Source organism: Nyctibius grandis, chromosome 4 (assembly GCF_013368605.1).
Source record: "Nyctibius grandis isolate bNycGra1 chromosome 4, bNycGra1.pri, whole genome shotgun sequence".
Classification (NCBI taxonomy): Eukaryota; Metazoa; Chordata; class Aves; order Nyctibiiformes; family Nyctibiidae; genus Nyctibius; species Nyctibius grandis.
In genome coordinates, this window is record NC_090661.1 from 65,790,843 (window position 1) to 65,808,320 (window position 17,478).

Below are 17,478 nucleotides of genomic sequence, written 5' to 3' on the forward strand. Positions count from 1 at the left end.
GTTTCCAAACCTGCTCGTTAATCCCCTGCCTGGCCTGTGGGGGAGGAGAGGAGGGGAATGTGCAGGCGCTTGTGCAGCGCTGTCCGGCTGGACTGGACGGGGTCCCCGCGGAGTTGCCTCAGGGCCTGACTGGGAGCCCACTGGAGCCCAGGGCAGAGCTGCCGCCGATTCACTGGTGCGGCAGCAGCCTCCGCTGCACCCAAAAGTGCTGCTTGACCCCCCTGCAGCTCCCTGTGCTCCAGGGCAGCGTTTGGGGTTTCATGTCCAGGAAAGAACATGTCCACTTCTTTGGGTTTTCTTTTTTTTTTTTTAATTATTATTTTGGCCAAGTTGCTTTCCACTTGCATTTGTTCCAATTTCAGGTTATTTATTTAAATGCTACAAAAAAGAAAATTGGTTCCCTTCTCTAATGACTGATTTCAGAGGCACTTCATAAGATCTGTCAGAAATGCGGAGCTCTTAAACTGCTCATTCACAGAAACACACTCTCTCTTCTGCTTTGCTCCCCCAACGCCCCTTTCCCTTTATAACAAGGTTATGCATTTTCCTTATCAATGTTAAAATTGTCACCTAACAAGCAGAGACACCACTGTATGCAGCTGGGAAACGTGATACTCTGCACACGAGGTACTAGGTCCCATTTTGCAAGGTGGTTGCTGGGAAATGTCACTGGCTCTTCTAACAAAAAAAGCTCTTGCAGAGGAACCAATCTGCCTCATTTTAAAGGGAAAAAAATTGGGAGTGGTTGTATCAGAAGTGTGCTGAGTCCAAGCCCTATGAGCATTTTCACAGTTCTTTTGATCCAGTCGCTTACCTAAATCATAAAAAAAAAAAATGTGATCTTCCTCAACACTGGAGGGGAAAAAACCAAACAAACCTGAGACTAAAATTTACTTAAGCTCACAACAACTTACTCCCTACAGATGTGCACACATGCATTCATATATCTCAACAAGGGCTGAATCCCTGCATTAATGGAGCTAACGATGGAATTTCAAGGGACTTTGCTAGCCTTCTATAAGGTCCAGGCCTGAGGGAAAACCTGCTTTATTCCACAGAAGACTGAAATGCAGGGAGAGGAAAAGAGGTCCCTTCTCCGCCATGCCATTATCGTCCTTTATTTTATTATACTGTGACACCTAAGAGCAGCAACCGCATTGGCACTGTTTGACCCTGATGCCTCTGCAGCTGAATTTCTCGTACTGGAATAAGAGGCAGGAGGTGTGTGCTGCCATCTCACAAATAATTCAGGGCTACAGCAAGACTGCTGCCGTGGGAAAGACAGCCAGCACTCACAAAGAAGATTTCAGACAGCTGATAATGAGTTCAAAGGCTTGGCTTGTTAATAAGCTTATTTGTTCCCTCTACATAGGTCAACAATTCACTTCATAAAAGGATGATGAAAGACTGACCAGTCCAGACAAAATGTCTCCTATCCCTTGCAAATGCTTTCCTTGCCATTTAATTTTCATGGTGCACTATAGGCTGCAAGGGCTTTTGCCACTCCCTTACTCTTAATTTTCCTTCTCTTTAATTATTCTCAGATCCCGCAGGTGTGCACGGTGCTTTGCAGACTTACAAGGTCTCTTGCCTGAGGAGCTCCCTGTCCAAAACGGATTGGAAAACAAAAAGGGAGATTTAGCCATTAGGATAGCAGCCAATTGAGCTGAGACCAGGGAGTTTTTTCCCTTTTGTTTGCAGAACTGCTTATTTTATAAATTCAGACTGTGGAAAGGGAGCAGAAGCAGGAAAGAAAAATCCAAACGCTACTACTCTTCTTGTAATCTTGTTGGTCAGCTGCACTTTGCCAATTGGCAGCAATCAGGATGGTATAAGCAGAGAAATTCCATGTCACTGAAGATCAGGTAAGAGGGAAAACTGATTTTACAGGGAATCAGATGTTGTGCAAACACTACATCTATTTAAATACAAAATGGCTGTTCAATACCTTAATGTGTTCCTTGGCTTTGTAGAGCTCTTCATGTTCAACTGGAAGTGGATCTTTCACTTTCTCCTTTAGCTCTCGCAGCCTGCTTTCTAATTCCTTGGTTCGCTTTTCACAGCAGTCCCAACTCTGCTCAGGGAGACCCAAGGAAGTTATAAAAGGTGAAGATACTTTATCATGACATATTGAACCACATGGATAGGTTACAAAATAGCCTCTTCAACCCGCTGAAGGAAATGATCATGTGCTTTGGTTATTTGAATTTTCTTTTTGATACATAGTACCACCCACAAGAATTTGGTTCATGGATTTACAGAACTTGAACCCTCCCTTGTATTTAAGGTTTGCCTTACATACAAGAGAGCATATACAGAGCATTTCTGCTCATTTTGTTTGTCCAACTCAAGAGGCCTTAAGCGTAGTTTTTGGGCTGGGGATCGTATCGATGACAGTATTCAATTTTAAGGCATACCTATGTGTTGTCTAGTCATGAAAGCGAACTCATTGGTCCAAAGAAATAAATATGACCTACCCTTCTGTTTAGCAGTCTAAAACGTGAGGAGCAACAAGTCATGCTAACTCCTTCTAAGCTAAATTTTAGCTCAGGCTTCACAGCGCAAAGCAGGAGGGAGCTCCAGGCCACGGGAGCATGAGAACAGTCAGAGCAGGAACATCCATTGTAGCAACAAATGGATGCCAACCCCATTTTCCTTTGGACAATTGGGGTACCACAGTTTTAGCTTCCCACAAGCCCCGATGGCACATGACAGGCACCTCCCTCAGAGCCCCTCTGCAGCGGGCAGCAGCTCAGCATTTGCCTTGTTGCTACATAGCTCAGCCCTGGGGATGGTGGGGCAGGGAAGCTCTTGAGACCCAATGCCAGAGAAGCAGGTGCTGCTTCTCCCTGGGGAGGGCATCATCTACCTGTAGGGTGCTGCTGACATGCATCTTGTTCTTCTCCAGCTGGACCTGGGTGTCCCCCCGACTCTGCTGTAACTGGCTGAGCTCCTCCTGGAGAACAGCGCTGGTCTCGGGATCGGACACAGTGCGCAACTTCTCTCCAACATCAATGATTAAGGAGTACATGGCTTGCCACCTCTGAAGAATCACTGCCTTACTCTTTAAAAGAAAACAAAAAAAATAAGTTTCTAAGCTATTCTCAGCAAGCTTTAGAAGTGCACTCCTGGCATTTCACTTGGGAATAAGTGAAGACTCACAAAGGGAATTTCAAGGCACTGGTTTGTTCACATTCATGAAAGAGTAACGAATACATCTTCTCCTATCTGCTTTTTTAATTTCAGAAAAATCAGATTCTTTCTGATCTTCTGATCTATAAAACTCTACAATAGCTTTTCACAGACTGAACCTATAAAGTTCAGCAGTTATAAAAAGATGGAAATTCAGTTGTATAAGTTCTGTTAGCACCTCTAGCATCAACAACTAAGATAAATTTTTCAGAGATAACAGCTCTGTTAATCACGACATACTCTGAGTGAAGTAAGCCATCAATAATAATTTGCCTACAACACAAATTGGTCTATAACACAAACAGATGTGATAATTTTTTCTTTCTGTAAAACAACAGCAGGAGGGAAGGGAGGGAAGGGCAATTTGTAGTAGGATGGAGAAGACTTTCTGGCTTTTCTCACTAAGGAAAAGCATGAACACTAACTTGTAAAAGTTAGTCTTTACACAGCAGGTAAAAATAAAGATGAAATAAACAGGGCAAGTGCAAAATGGAATACTGGTAGTGTGTTAATCCATCACCATTAGGTGTATGTGAACACAATAAATCTTGGACCGTGCAAATAGCGCTCAATAATATATTTTTGAAAGGTCTTAGATCGCCTCAAGCAACCATCAAGTTCACTGCTTGTTTTTACTTTCTTCTAAAACAAAGAGGTGCATAATTAAATGGAAAGCCAAAATACCCACAATTAACAAAGGAAAATATTTTTTTCCACTGCACATAAAATGCAGAACTCATTGTCCTGAAGAACTGCTGCCCAGGTCTGTGCATCCTGAAGTGGTGGCTCCAAGGAGAAACCCCTTGCAAATGCTTTATCCTCTGCTCCTGGCATCTCCTGCCATCCCTGCACTCATGGGACCCATATGTGCCTTCTTCCTTCAGGCAAACTGCAAGGCCTGCATTCAGCAGTCATGTCAATAAGATGCACACAGACCTAGAGGGTATCTGCTGACGAGGGTTTCTGCCTAATCTCCCTCGCACCCTGCATTTCTGTGTTCATATCAGTAATATTTTTAAAGCTTACAAGGCTACTAAATGACAACGTTAACAAGGAAGTTTCCTAGTATAATGAGCCTTTCACAATGTCACTGTTTTCTCATCTGTGCTCAGCTTTAAGAAAAAGTGTAAGCAATTGTTTTTCCCCAAAAAGCATGTGATTTTAAAGCTTTTTACCTTACTGGACAGAAGTTAATTCAGTCTGAGAAAAAACCCACAGATTTTAGATTTATGAGATATAAATACAGTACCTTGAAATCATGAATTAGATTTCTAAGCTGGTAAAGGCTATAGCAGTCCTGGATCTTCACAGCTATAAGGAAGCTGTTTGTATCAGCAAGAAATCTGCTGAGACTCCGCAGGGAACTCCTGAAGAGCTGCCACTGGCTCACGAGTCCATCGATATCTTTCTTCCTCTGCTGAACCATCCGGATAACATTCTGCCACTGCTCTTTCAGCAACGTGAGCTTGGAAATAAACTCTGTTCTGAAAATGACAAGTGTTGACTGTTAATATATTTTGACCTCAAGGCTGCATTTTACAATAATTGTGATGGATTTCCATTGTATTCCAATTAAATACCCAACTATGCAAAAGGTTCTATGCAGCCCTCAGCTCAGCCCTGCTCTCTGCATTCCATCTTTTAAGCAATCCAAAAAACCTTTTACATGATACAAGAATGGATAATGCAAGTCATCCTTGCTATTGTGGTATAGCAACATATATAGTACAGCAATCACAGAAACAATATGCACTAAACACAAGTCTGAAGAACAAGAAGGTCAATTCAAGTGAGACAAGGTCTCTGGTTATGCTGTAAAATTGATCTGTGTTTTTACCAGGCTGCAAGCGGGAATTCAACCATCATCACATCCTACAGCAGTGAGACCTAACTGCAAAGTGGAAAGGCTCTGTGTTATTGAACCCATTCAAGCAGTTTTTTGGCCTCTCCTACAACATGGTTAGATGATCCAGCAGATCTAGCTGGAGTGATTAAGACAACTCCCATCTATCAGTTCTGCTCCTCTGCAGGAGGCCATGGCTCCCAGATTAGCTCTTGTACAAACACCTGTGTTTGTGGGGCTAGCTTCAATACAAAAAACCAGCAACTTTGCTTACTTGACCCCTGCCTTCCCCAGCAGCTTTAAGCCAAGCTATGGACTTCATACTGAAGTAGCTGAGGGGAGTGGACACAGTCCTGCCAAACCTCTGGAAGCAGCAAGCTCTGGCAGAGAGGGGTAATATCTCCACAGCAAAACTGTCTGAGGCAGTTGAACCTCTGCTCACAAATATCACTTGCTGCTTCTCACTCTACATTGATTACGAGAAAAGTATAAGATCATACTGATCAAAACCAGGTTTAGCTACCATATGTTTTGGGTTGTGTAGCCTATGACTCAATGCTCCTGTGTCAGGGGCAATGTGGATAGTCTCACACCTCTGCACTTTAAAAAGTAGAGAGGTCTAGGAAGAGAAAAAGGATTCTTCATATGCAGCATCCTCATTACCCTTTGTAAGAAGGTAGCTTCTCAACCACAGTTACAGTTTCTACAACTGCAGGGTAGCAGTAGACAAGGAAGCCTCCTGTCCAGGAGCAATTATTTTTGTTAGTCAGAACATCCAGTTACTGTCCAAAATGCAGTCTGGCTAGGGCACGTGTGTTTCTTTCTCACTGCACCTCCTCACACTTTTGCAAAATGTGCCAGAGGGTTATTTAAAGAGTGAGCCCAGTCAAGAATTCGGGTTTATGTCCTCATGAGAGCAAAGATTCGATAACAACTCCAAGGAAGAGAGCATATTCACTGAATACCAAGATCTTAGGGAGAAAAACAAATGGATTACCTTTTCTCTGCTTCTCCGGATTCCAAGCAGAGTAGAACTTTTGTTAGGATAGAATTAAATGTCTGCTGATTTATGGAAATCTCAGTTTGCAGCATCTGAAAATACCACGAGAACAACAGTTTTAACTATTCACTGAACAACCTTTGCTATGAAAGCTGGTTCTGCTCCTCTTGAGTGACAGTATTTATTTAATTTTAAATGACAGTATTTATTTAATTAATTTAATTTTAAAATATTAAAATATTTTTTAATATTTTCAAGTGCTAGTGTCAAATGCATCCTAAAAGATTCCACGCTTTTTGAATACTAGGAGGAATTTGCACATATGCGACAGCAGAACCCTAGTGGGCTAGGAGCTGTACGTAACACGTAATCTGAAGCCTAAAGTTTGCCAGACTCATTCATGAGAGACAGAATCTAGAAAGAAACCCATAGAAAAGATATAAAAAAGCTACGTATAAGGGTGAATTTACTCTTTATCACAATGAGCAAAAGTTTATTTTATAAATACTTCCATTGTAATGTATGAATTGGAGAGGTCTAAGTGAAAGAGAGAAAATAACTTTCTGTGGACCCTAATGAACATCACTAACACGCAGAGACTTAACACTCCGTGGAATTAGCAGCAGTACTTCGGGTAGCATGAAGCTCTGGTCCACTGCAGCAGCACAAAGCCCACCCTAACAGTTCATGATGTTTAGCATTTACTGCATTATATTTTTCTGTATTTTTTCTGTTTTCCATCCTCCTGCCACTAGGACAAAGTCTATAGATATACACTTTGCTTAGAATTGCATCCACATGCTACTGCTAGCATGCAAGGTACCTTCTCCCCTGAATGGATACTGTCATACATGTGTGAAGCACTACCGCTCTCTGTAACACATAGCAAGTGTTTGGAAAAATACCAGCGAAACAGATTTCCACCAAAACCTAATAACTGGTCAAAACAGAAATATGCTGTGAAAACAGTTCGTTTTAAATGCAGTTCTTCCAGAAACTGGTAAGGTCCCTGCCAAACTGCCAGCAAACTGCCTAGCTCGTTGCCACAGGCCACGGGCTTCAGCGCTGTAGGACAGGCAGACAGGCGAGTAACCTCAGGGTCGGAGAAATCTAGGACTTCCATGAGGCAATACTTGAGGACGCAAACCTAAATGTCTTATCCCTGCAAAAAGGGATCCATCCATTTTGGAAAAGGATTTTCACATTTCAGAGTTTTCCTCTGAATAAGTACAGGGCCACATTTCAAGAGTGAAATGCTCTGTAAAACTCTGCCCAGACCTAATTTCAAAAGGCATAGTATTTTCTAGTGATTTCCCCCCACCTTCACCATTCAAGAAGACGCTTCCTTTTTTAGAGTTAGCTTTACCTCATATAGTCTCTGTTGCTCTTGCAGTTCTTCAAACCGTCCTGGAATATTTGTTTTTAAGGCCTCTTTCATTTTTTCTAGGAATTTCATCCAGCGAAAGAATTTCTTTTCATCATTTTGAGTTCCCTCAAGCACACTGTAAAACAACAGAAATAATCAGAAACTATTGTGTTGGTGGTTGTTTTTCATAGAATCATAGAATGGTTTGGGTTGGAAGGGACCTTAAAGATCATCTAGTTCCAACACCCCTGCAACAGGGAGGGACACCTTTCCACTAGACCAGCTTGCTCAAAGCCTCATCCAACCTGGCCTTAAACACTGCCAGGGAGGGGGCATCCACAGCTTCTCTGGGCAACCTGTGCCAGTGTCTCACCACCCTCACAGTAAAGAATTTCCTCCTAATATCTAATCTAAATCTACCCTCTTTCAGTTTAAAACCATTCCCCCTCATCCTGTCCCTAACATGCCCTTGTAAAAAGCCCCTCTCCAGCTTTTCTGTAGGCCCCCTTCAGGTACTGGAAGGTGCTAGAAGGTCTCCCTGGAGCCTTCTCTTCTCCAGGCTGAACAGCCCCAACTCTCTCAGCCTCTCTTCATAGGAGAGGTGCTCCAGCCCTCTCATCATCTTCATGGCCCTCCTCTGGACTTGCTCCAACAGCTCCATGTCCTTCTTATGTTGGGGGACCCAGAGCTGGATGCAGTGCTGCAGGTGGGGTCTCATGAGAGCGGAGTAAAGGGGCAAAATCACCTCCCTCGACCTGCTGGCCACACTGCTTTTGATGCAGTCCAGAATACGGTTGGCCTTCTGGGCTGCAAGCGCACATTGGTGGGTCATGTTGAGCTTCTCATCAACCACCACCCCCAAGTCCTTCTCCTCAGGGCTGCTCTCAATCCATTCTCCGCCCAGCCTGTATTTGTGCTTGGGATTGCCCCGACCCACATGCAGGACCTTGCACTTGGCCTTGTTGAACTGCATGCGGTTTGCACAGGCCCAGCTCTCAAGCCTGTCAAGGTCCCTCTGGATGACATCCCTTCCCTCCAGCGTGTCAACCCCACTGCACAGCTTGGTGTCGTCAGCAAACTTGCTGAGGGCGCACTCAATCCCACTGTCCATGTCGTCAACAAAAATGTTCAACAGGACCGGTCCCAATACCGACCTCTGAGGAACGCCACTCGTCACTGGTGTCACTTGGACATCGAGCCATTGACCATAACTCTTTGAGTGCGACCATCCAGCCAGTTCTTTATCCACCGAGTGGTCCATCCGTCAAGTCCATGTCTCACCAATTTAGAGACAAGGATGTCATGCGGGACAGTGTCAAATGCTTTGCACAAGTCCAGGTAGATGACATCAGTTGCTCTTCCCCTATCCACCAGAGCTGTAACCCCATTGTAGAAGGCCAATCAAATTTGTCAGGCATGATTTGCCCTTAGTGAAGCCATGTTGGCTGTCACCAATCACCTGCTTGATTTCCATGTGCCTCAATAGAGTTTCCAGGAGGATCTGCTCCATGATCTTGCCACGCACAGAGGTGAGACTGACTGGCCTGTAGTTCCCTGGGTCTTCCTTTTTCCCCTTCTTGAAGATGGGGGTTATGTTTCCCCTTTTCCAGTCAGTAGGAACTTCACCAGACTGCCATGACTTCTCAAAAATGATGGATAGTGGCTTAGCAACTTCATCCGCCAGTTCCCTCAGGACCTGTGGATGCACCTCATCAGGTCCCATGGTCTTGTGCACCTTCAGGTTCCTTAGATGGTCTCGAACCTGATCTTCTCCTACATCTTCATCCTCCCAGTCCCTGCCTCTGCCTTCTGCAACTTGGGTGATGAGGCTAGAGCACTTGCCGGTGAAGACTGAGGCAAAACAGTTGTTGAGTACCTCAGCCTTCTCCATATCCCGGGTAACCAGGTCTTCCGTTTCCTTCCGGAGACGGCACACGTTTTCCCTAGTCTTCCTTTTATCACTGACATACCTATAGAAGCATTTCTTGTTGTCCTTGACATCCCTGGCCAGATTTAATTCTATCAGGGCTTTAGCTTTCCTAACCTGGTCCCTGGCTGCTCAGACAATTTCCCTGTATTCCTCCCAGGCTACCTGCCCTTGCTTCCACCCTCTGTAGGCTTCCTTCTTGTGCCCGAGTTTATCCAGGAGCTCCTTGTTCATCCATGCAGGCCTCCTGGCCTTTTTGCCTGCCTTCCTCTTTGTTGGGATGCATTGCTCCTGAGCCTGAAGGAGGTGGTCCTTGAATACTAATCAGCTTTCTTGGGCCCCTCTTCCCTCCAGGGCTTTATCCCATGGGACTTTCCCAAGCAGGTCCCTGAAGAGGCTAAAGTCTGCTCTCCTGAAGTCTAGGGCGGTGAGCTGGCTGCGCGCCCTCCTTGCTGCCCTATGGATCTTGAACTCCACCATTTCGTGGTCGCTGCAGCCACTGAGGGGGTTTTTGGCTGTTTGGCCATGGACTGCGGGGCCACTGCAGACTGCACTCAAACCCCATTATCCAACTCCTTCTCAGCCTCCTTGATGTTATACAGCCTCCTCACTGCCTCCTGCAGCTCAGTCACCTGCTGCAGGAGGTCCTCCACCTGGGCACACCTGATGCAGGCAGGTCTGCTGCTGCCCATCCCTGCCCCAGGCAAAAGATCAAGGCACTTACCACAGCCCGAGGTCTGCACTCCAGCCTCTCCCTTCTCATTTCTGGATATGTTTGCATATGACCTAACATGGTGGTTAGCAATACTAACATAGTAGGCTTTTGCTTGGCACTTTTCTACCTTCTTCACCTATGAACATCCAGATTTTTGCTTCAAGTGACTTGGAAGAGAAATAGCCACTGAATAATCTGGACTAAGTTGAAAGGGCAGGAATTCAACTTGGAAAGCCCCTGAGAAAGGTAAGAACAGATTGCAAGACCTGCCATACTTTAATTTGGTTTTGATTTTCCTCACAGAAAAGGAAACGGTTAGTAGTGATTTTTTGTTTGTATTTCATACCTGCAGCGTTCCAGAGCGGTTGCTGTTTTCTGACTCCACTGCCGAGTCAGGCTCTGCATTTTCTTCAGGGTGAAGTCACTGAGTGGCAGCTTAATGCTTGCTTCATTCAAACTCTCTATGCTTGGAGAAAGTGCAGCAAGCTCCAGTGTGTGATTCTGGAAGTAAAAAAATAAATTGCAAAAAATACTGCTTTTCTTTAATTTCAAAGAAATATAGAAGCCTCTTCTGTAGGAAGCATCTGAATTTTGTGCATCCAAAATGCTAACCCAAAAAACCCCAAAATTTCTGTGTTAACTTTAAAGAATATAGGAAACAAAAAAGTCACAATTCTCTTACACAGTACTTTTTCAACAGTACTGAACACATACTCGAGAGCTGGTACTCACAGATTTACTTTGTACCCCACATTGAGGGCAACAGGGCAGCTCCAGAGCAAAGCTGGGGAAAAGGATCTCTCATCAACCCCAAATCTATGTGATTTTCCTCCCTTCCATGCAGGCATTTGGCCTGCAATGCATACCTAGAGTTTTTATGATCTTAAATAATTGCTTTTTGTGTTTTGGATGAGATTACAGTTACTCTGATGGAAGTGCTATAACTACGGTACTTAGCACACAAAGAGTTTCTTGAAGTAGGCAAGACCTGGTATCCTACGGGCACTTAAATCCTGAGTATGTATCTTTTTGTACTTGGGAATCCAAACATACCATGAGCAATTCTGAGTTGTCTGTTTCTCCCTCCAGACAGAGACTATCGAAGGCGTCTGTGCAATTCTTGACTTGACCCTCCAGTGTTTCAAGGTAGTTCTTGAAATCCTCCAGTTGTAAAAGATTGAACTAGAATGAATATTGCATATTTATGTTAATTGTGATTTAATATACATATTCAGTATACAAAAAGGAGCATAAGCAGTATTGTCAGGAAAACAAACAGATATTAAATCCGAATTCCAATGTATTTATAACTCACTAACTGAACTTTTCCAGTTTTTGCACTGGATAAGGGGAAAATTTAAGCCAAAGCAAAGAGCAAGAAACTGAATCTCTAAATCCTGAGAGTTTCATATATATATAGAAGGAATAGGGGCATCTGCAATACCTTTTTGTAGCTTTGGTCTGTTTGATTTATTGTGAAATTGGAAAGTCAAAACTTAGTTTATCAGAGGGAAGAAACTTGTGCAAATGAGCTTCCTTTGAGCTACACACAGGGCCCGCTCCCATGTGCCTAGAACCAAGGCTGTGCAGCTTACATGAGCTCTGTGGAGAGAAATAACTAGGGCTGGAATTCCACTTTTTTATTCACTAGGTTGGTTTCTTTGAGTCAGGGAGAAGAGCATTGGGGAAGCTTTTTCTTTCTTGCAAGAATTAAGCTCCACATTTCTAAGAACACTGAAACAGCAACATTTTTACAAGAAATGAATGGCAAAAACTGGTGTCGGGAGAGAGAGTTCTGTGGTAATACTACAGGGTTACACCAGAGAAAATGACTCTGCAGAAATGAAATTTTTCATGGAGCAAAAAGTTCACAGAGAACATGAAAAATCTGTTATCTTCACACAGATATCTGACTTCCAGCCATCGAACTGTGCTGGTAGATGGAGTCATAAGTAGAGCTGGCTGAAAAATTCTTGATGAATTTATTGAGTTTACTTTAGAACAGAACAATTCATTGAAACCAGACTTTTTCACAGGAACAGACTAGTTTTACATCAGCTTGGAAGTTTTCTCAGGAATACCTGCACAGAGTGGAAGTTAATCCCACAGCACTCTTGTGAGCAGAGCATCATATGGGGAAACCTGGATCCAGGTCCCTCCCTACTCTGCCTGAAAAGGGATGTGAATCTGGTCTTTGAAATTACATCAAATGATCACAGTTTTCTGCTTGGTTTTAAATACATTGTGTGCACTCTTACCAACACAAGCAGGTAAGAAGGGTGAAACCCTTCCTTCATCTGTCCCTCTGGCTTCATGTATTATTTCTTTACATAGTTGATCATACTGTCAAGCTTTATTTTATTGAAATTTCAATTCAAGAACTACAGGGCTCTAGTGAAGGAGGTAGCTCACACTGACAGCTAATTTAACATTCAAAAAAATACCTCAAATTCATCTAACTTCCTCTGCAACATCTTTTCCAAATAGGATGCTCTCTGAAGTGGCTGCATCTTCTCCAACAGAATGGCCTGTGCAGCTGTCCCATCCTGCTGTTTTATCCCATCAACCAGCAAAGAAATCTGGGTACGGCATTCTGCTACGTTTTGAAGGCCATGCTGTAAATTCTGATGAGAGAAGAGTAAAGAAAAAAAAGTCAGCAAATGAATCAGATCACCATTCATGTGCCACTTTCATTTAGTATCTTTTGTTGCTGTAACTAAGCTCTTTTTGTTGATCTCCTCCGGGAGCCAAATTCAGCTATGGGGAAAGCTTCAGTCTTTTACTTCAAGGATAATGGGAATTGCATCCATTGACTCTAGTGCTGGGAAAGGCGCAGTTTAAAGTTCAGTGGAACATCAGTGACTTCAGGCAGTGGGATACTACTGCTACAGAGGAGATTAGGGAGAGACATCAGAATATCCCTCTCTACAGAATGGATTTACACTAGCAAAAGAAGAACCTGACTCATGCTGCAGATGAGAAATGCTATTATGTTACAAACATACAAGTACTTTGGATCCCTTAGTGACCGAGGACTATGGTTTTAGTTTTATTTGTTCCCCTTTGCTATAGAAATGATGCTATAAAATTAATTTCTAAAGGCAGTACAAAAACAAAGGGAGTAATTTTATACTCGTTCAATGTACTTGATTTTTTTTTTTTTGACCTAGACAAGGAATGGCAAGATGTCATCTCAAAATGTATCTATTTCTAGAACTGTCATTTACTTTTGGCCATGAAACCCCCAGGATTAGCCACTATGTTGTCTTTTCTGTGAGTAACGATCAAGGACAAAAAGCACAATAAATTCCGTGTGTCCTACTCACACATAGCAGGACAGGATCTACAGTGCTAATGGCAACCTAGTGGTCATGCCTTGCTTAGTAGGTGCAAAACTCTTCCCAAAAATTTCCAGAAAATGTGATGCCTTTTTGCTGACATATCGATGAATTTGTGTCACAGTCGTTAATAGATCAGAAGAAAGTGAAAATGTTTTGGTCTAAGTTTTGCTGCTGTCAGTTGTTTCTGACACAGGAAGAAATACGTGAGTTTTCCTTCCCGTATTGTAAAGTTATTTAATTGGCCACATGCAAAATGCAGTACTTTGGACTTCTTCCAATCGTGGCTAGAGGTTCATAAAGCATGATGAATCATTGCTCTGTCCTGAATAAGGATTATTATATTTCTTTATTGCAGTCTGAAGAAACCAAAAATGTCAGAACCTAATGACAGCTTTGCTGCCTGAGAGAGTCAAATGTACTGTCTGGTCTCAGCATGAGATCTCATTTGTCTAAAGTCAGAAGCATTTAGAATAATCTAATGAGCTCAGAAATCTGTGAACTTATCAGACCAGGCCAAAAAAAAAGTACCAAACCCAAATAAAACCAATTTGAAGACTGTAGAAGAACTCAGGATGGTCCCTGTGTTCTGGAAAACTTGTCTTTTTTCCCCAGCTATTGTTCTAGTAGATACTATCTCTCCTCCCAAGCAGTGCCCCATAAAGTAAATCGGTTTTGGTTTAATGATTCCTTCCAACACAGGTCTGATTCTTTGTATAGAGCAGAAAGGGGCAGAGATGGAATATGATTGCTCCCTTCTGCTCTCTTCTCATCCTATGCTAACTCTAGTTTGGTTTGGTCTCAGGATCTGGTCAAAATATTTAAAGGAAATACAAAGGTGCCTGTTAATGGGGAAAAAACCCACAGATTTTCTGTTTTCCACTGACTGAATTTGGGGGAGGAGGGGGAAGAAGGTGTTCTTTTGATTTGTTTCTCAAAAATAAATCCCGACTTGTACCAGGCAGCAGAAACATATTTGTGTACCTTTATATCCTGTATCCTCTGCTCCAGGGTTTCTGTCATGTTATCCTCGGGCATGTGAGCATCCAACAGCTGAGTGCACTGCTCTTTGTGCTGTTGTAACTTTGCTGCTGCCTCAATGCATAAAGTATTGGCGGGCTCCCAAAGCTGCAGGGTCATTTGCGCTGCCCGCAGTTGATCTGTGATGTCTTCATTTACTGAGTTCCACCTGCCAACATATCAAAATATCAAAGGATAAGAGCATTTTCCTCACTCTCCTCCAGCATATGATTTGGTGTAGGATTCCTGTGGGAGTTTCTTTGCATTCATACTCATGTTACTGAAAGCCCGCTAACACAGCATCATTTTGTGCTCTGTGATCCACCAGAAAAAAGGCAGTATCAACTACTCCTCACACAGGTACCCTTAGACAGGTGAGTTGTATTAATATAGATTTTAAAATCTGACAGACATTCAAGTCCTGCCCCAGCAACTTTTTTTTTTTTTAAATACTAATAACTGAGGGTCTTTTTTGCAAGCTTACCTAGCGTGTGCCTCTGTGCACTTCTGTTCAATAATCTCTGCAAAGGAGGGGGAGCAGTTCTTTCTCAGGTTACTGGCAGCAGCCTGGAGCTTGGCCCAACTTTCTTCACTGTTCTCCGATTCATCTTGAAGAGCCTGCAAAATGGATTATTGCAAGTAGTTGGGGAGATGAACGACTTAAATGTAGCTTCCCCTATAGGCTGGTAGGGATAAGGGAGCAATAATGCCACACGCTTGCAGCACAGATTAAAATGTTTGTAAAAAACGTAACACCCGATCCTAAAAATTAGGAAGCTAAAAGAGAGGTGAAATCACAGAATGGTTGGGGTTGGAAGGGACCTCTGGAGATCATCTAGTCCAACCCCCTGCCAAAGCAGGTTCACCCAGAGCAGGTTGCACAGGGTCACATCCAGGCGGGTTTTGAATATCTCCAGAGAAGGAGACTCCTCAGCTTCCCTGGGCAGCCTGTTCCAGTGCTCTGTCACCCTCAAAGTAAAGAAGTTCCTCCTCATATTCAGGTGGAACTTCCCATGTTTCAGTTTGTGCCTGTTGCCCCTTGTCCTGTCGCTGGGTACCACTGAGAAGAGTCTGGCCCCATCCCCTTGACACCCACCCCTAAGGTATTTGTAAGCATTGATAAGATCCCCCCTCAGTCTTCTCTAAACAGACACAGCTCTCTCAGCCTCTCCTCATAAGGGAAATGCTCCAGTTCTCTGATCATCTTTGTAGCCCTCCACTGGACACTCTCCAGTAATTCCTTGTCTTTCTTGAACTGGGGGGCCCAGAACTGGACACAGTACTCCACGTGTGGCCTCACTAGGGCAGTGTAGAGGGGGAGGATAACCTCCCTTGACCTGCTGGCCACACTCTTCCTAATGCACCCCAGGACACCATTGGCCTTCTTGGCCACAAAGGCACATTGCTGGCTCATGGTGAACTTGTTGTCCACCAGAACAATGGTCCAAGTTAAAAAAATCATTCAAGAGGCCTATTTTAACTGAGGTCACTATTTTAAACTGAGGTCATTTATTAGCTCTTAAAGAAATGACTCATTTAACAAACCCACAGCCTTGACCTGATTAAATTAATTAACTAGAAACCAAAAACGTTTTTATTTTAAGCCACCATTTCAGGGAAATTTCTACTGGCAGTAAACTTGACTTGACAACTCCTGGCCCCAGCTGCATGTTCCCCCTCCTAATACAGGCAATTGCAGAACCCTGCCGTGGATCGTATCTGTGAACTGATCCAGATTAATAATAAGGAGGGTGATGGAAGGAAGGAGGTAAGAAGGTGCCCAGTTCCTTCCATTTATTATGTGTCCCCATGTGAGGGTGGAAAGCACTTATGCCGGCTTTACTGCTGAGACACATACCTGGGATTCACAGCCTCAGTCTGGCCTGCACCACTTCTGATATAACTTGAAAATAAACCAAAACAGGCCTTATTTACACCAGACCAGGGAGTGTTTACACAGCCTTTCAACACTCGTTTAAAGCCAGGTAAGGGGATTTTAGCTGTACCTGTAAAACGTTCAGACCAGGGCCAGCCTGACTGCCTACCCTAGATACCCCACTTACTTCGACTCTGTAATAGCAAAGCAGAGCAGCAGGATGATCCAGAGCATTTACACATGACATTTATGCCCAGCCTCATTCAGAGGCTGCGCAGGAAACTCCCCCTCTCTGGAGGGCGACTGAACAGATGACTTTGCGCTGGAGGAATCGGAAACGCCAGGCTCGGGGATCCCCCTGCTCTGCCCCAGTACTGCTTCACCCACCCAACCTAAGCCACAGCTTTTGGGAAGGGGAATCCTGGGTCCTGGACCTTGACTCCAGTGCTGTTTATACATGGAAAGATGCTTTAACGCAAATAATGCTTTAGTGCAAAATGTGTCAGCAGTCACCGGCACAGTGGCTGGGACATAGTACCCCAAGGGGAGTGTTCAAATCACAGACAGAAAAACATGGTCCCTTTGCCAATTTTCTCCCAGGTCCCCTTAATTTCTGCACCGAGTCCCAGCATCGACGCACAGGCATGTCCCTCCAGGTTATGCTACAGCCTTATGGCAGGGCATTTCCCTGGGAAGCGCAAGCGAAGGGGCAAATTTCCTTTCGACCCAATAAGCCGAGAACCAACATCTTTCACCTGAATGGTGAATAACTTTTAGGCAAAGACGTATAATGATGGCATTAGGTTTTCCTTTGTCAGCTGTATTTTCAGCCAAATCTCCTGCTGTCCACGTGGACTAGACGTGGACCGAGTAGACATTAGCATGAGGGATGGTGGTGGAGAGCACGTGTCCATCTGGACTCTGTAGTGCAAGGGAGCATGAGGATGGGGATGCCTTCCAGCACGTGCAGAAGACTAAAACATCGAGGGATCTTTGCAATCCAAAATGGAGGCTCTGCTAGCCCACAGTTAGGCAGACATGGTAGCAGCTGACCTATAGTTCTCTCTTGAACCTTTGTACCTAAATTGCACCGAAGTTGAAGTTACGTGCTAAATAAAGTACGAAGTCTAAAAATAGTCCTCAGTGTCTCTGAAGGTAAAAAAAAAATATTTCACTGACTTCAATGGCACTATAGTAAAGA

At 43.8% G+C, this 17,478-nt stretch overlaps 1 protein-coding gene across 1 annotated transcript in view; it reads right to left on the reverse strand.

Annotated features, from left to right (window-relative positions):
* Positions 1 to 17,478, reverse strand: part of SYNE2 (spectrin repeat containing nuclear envelope protein 2) — a 209,653-nt gene that overhangs the window by 39,212 nt on the left and 152,963 nt on the right. Inside the window, exons 89-98 of the mRNA XM_068397626.1 lie at positions 14,886 to 15,019; positions 14,366 to 14,570; positions 12,488 to 12,667; positions 11,097 to 11,225; positions 10,390 to 10,544; positions 7,402 to 7,537; positions 6,033 to 6,127; positions 4,442 to 4,676; positions 2,870 to 3,064; positions 1,949 to 2,074 (exon numbers count right to left, since the gene is read on the reverse strand). Of these exons, the coding sequence (XP_068253727.1) occupies positions 1,949 to 2,074; positions 2,870 to 3,064; positions 4,442 to 4,676; positions 6,033 to 6,127; positions 7,402 to 7,537; positions 10,390 to 10,544; positions 11,097 to 11,225; positions 12,488 to 12,667; positions 14,366 to 14,570; positions 14,886 to 15,019 (1,590 nt within the window). The remainder of the gene's footprint in view (positions 1 to 1,948; positions 2,075 to 2,869; positions 3,065 to 4,441; positions 4,677 to 6,032; positions 6,128 to 7,401; positions 7,538 to 10,389; positions 10,545 to 11,096; positions 11,226 to 12,487; positions 12,668 to 14,365; positions 14,571 to 14,885; positions 15,020 to 17,478) is intronic.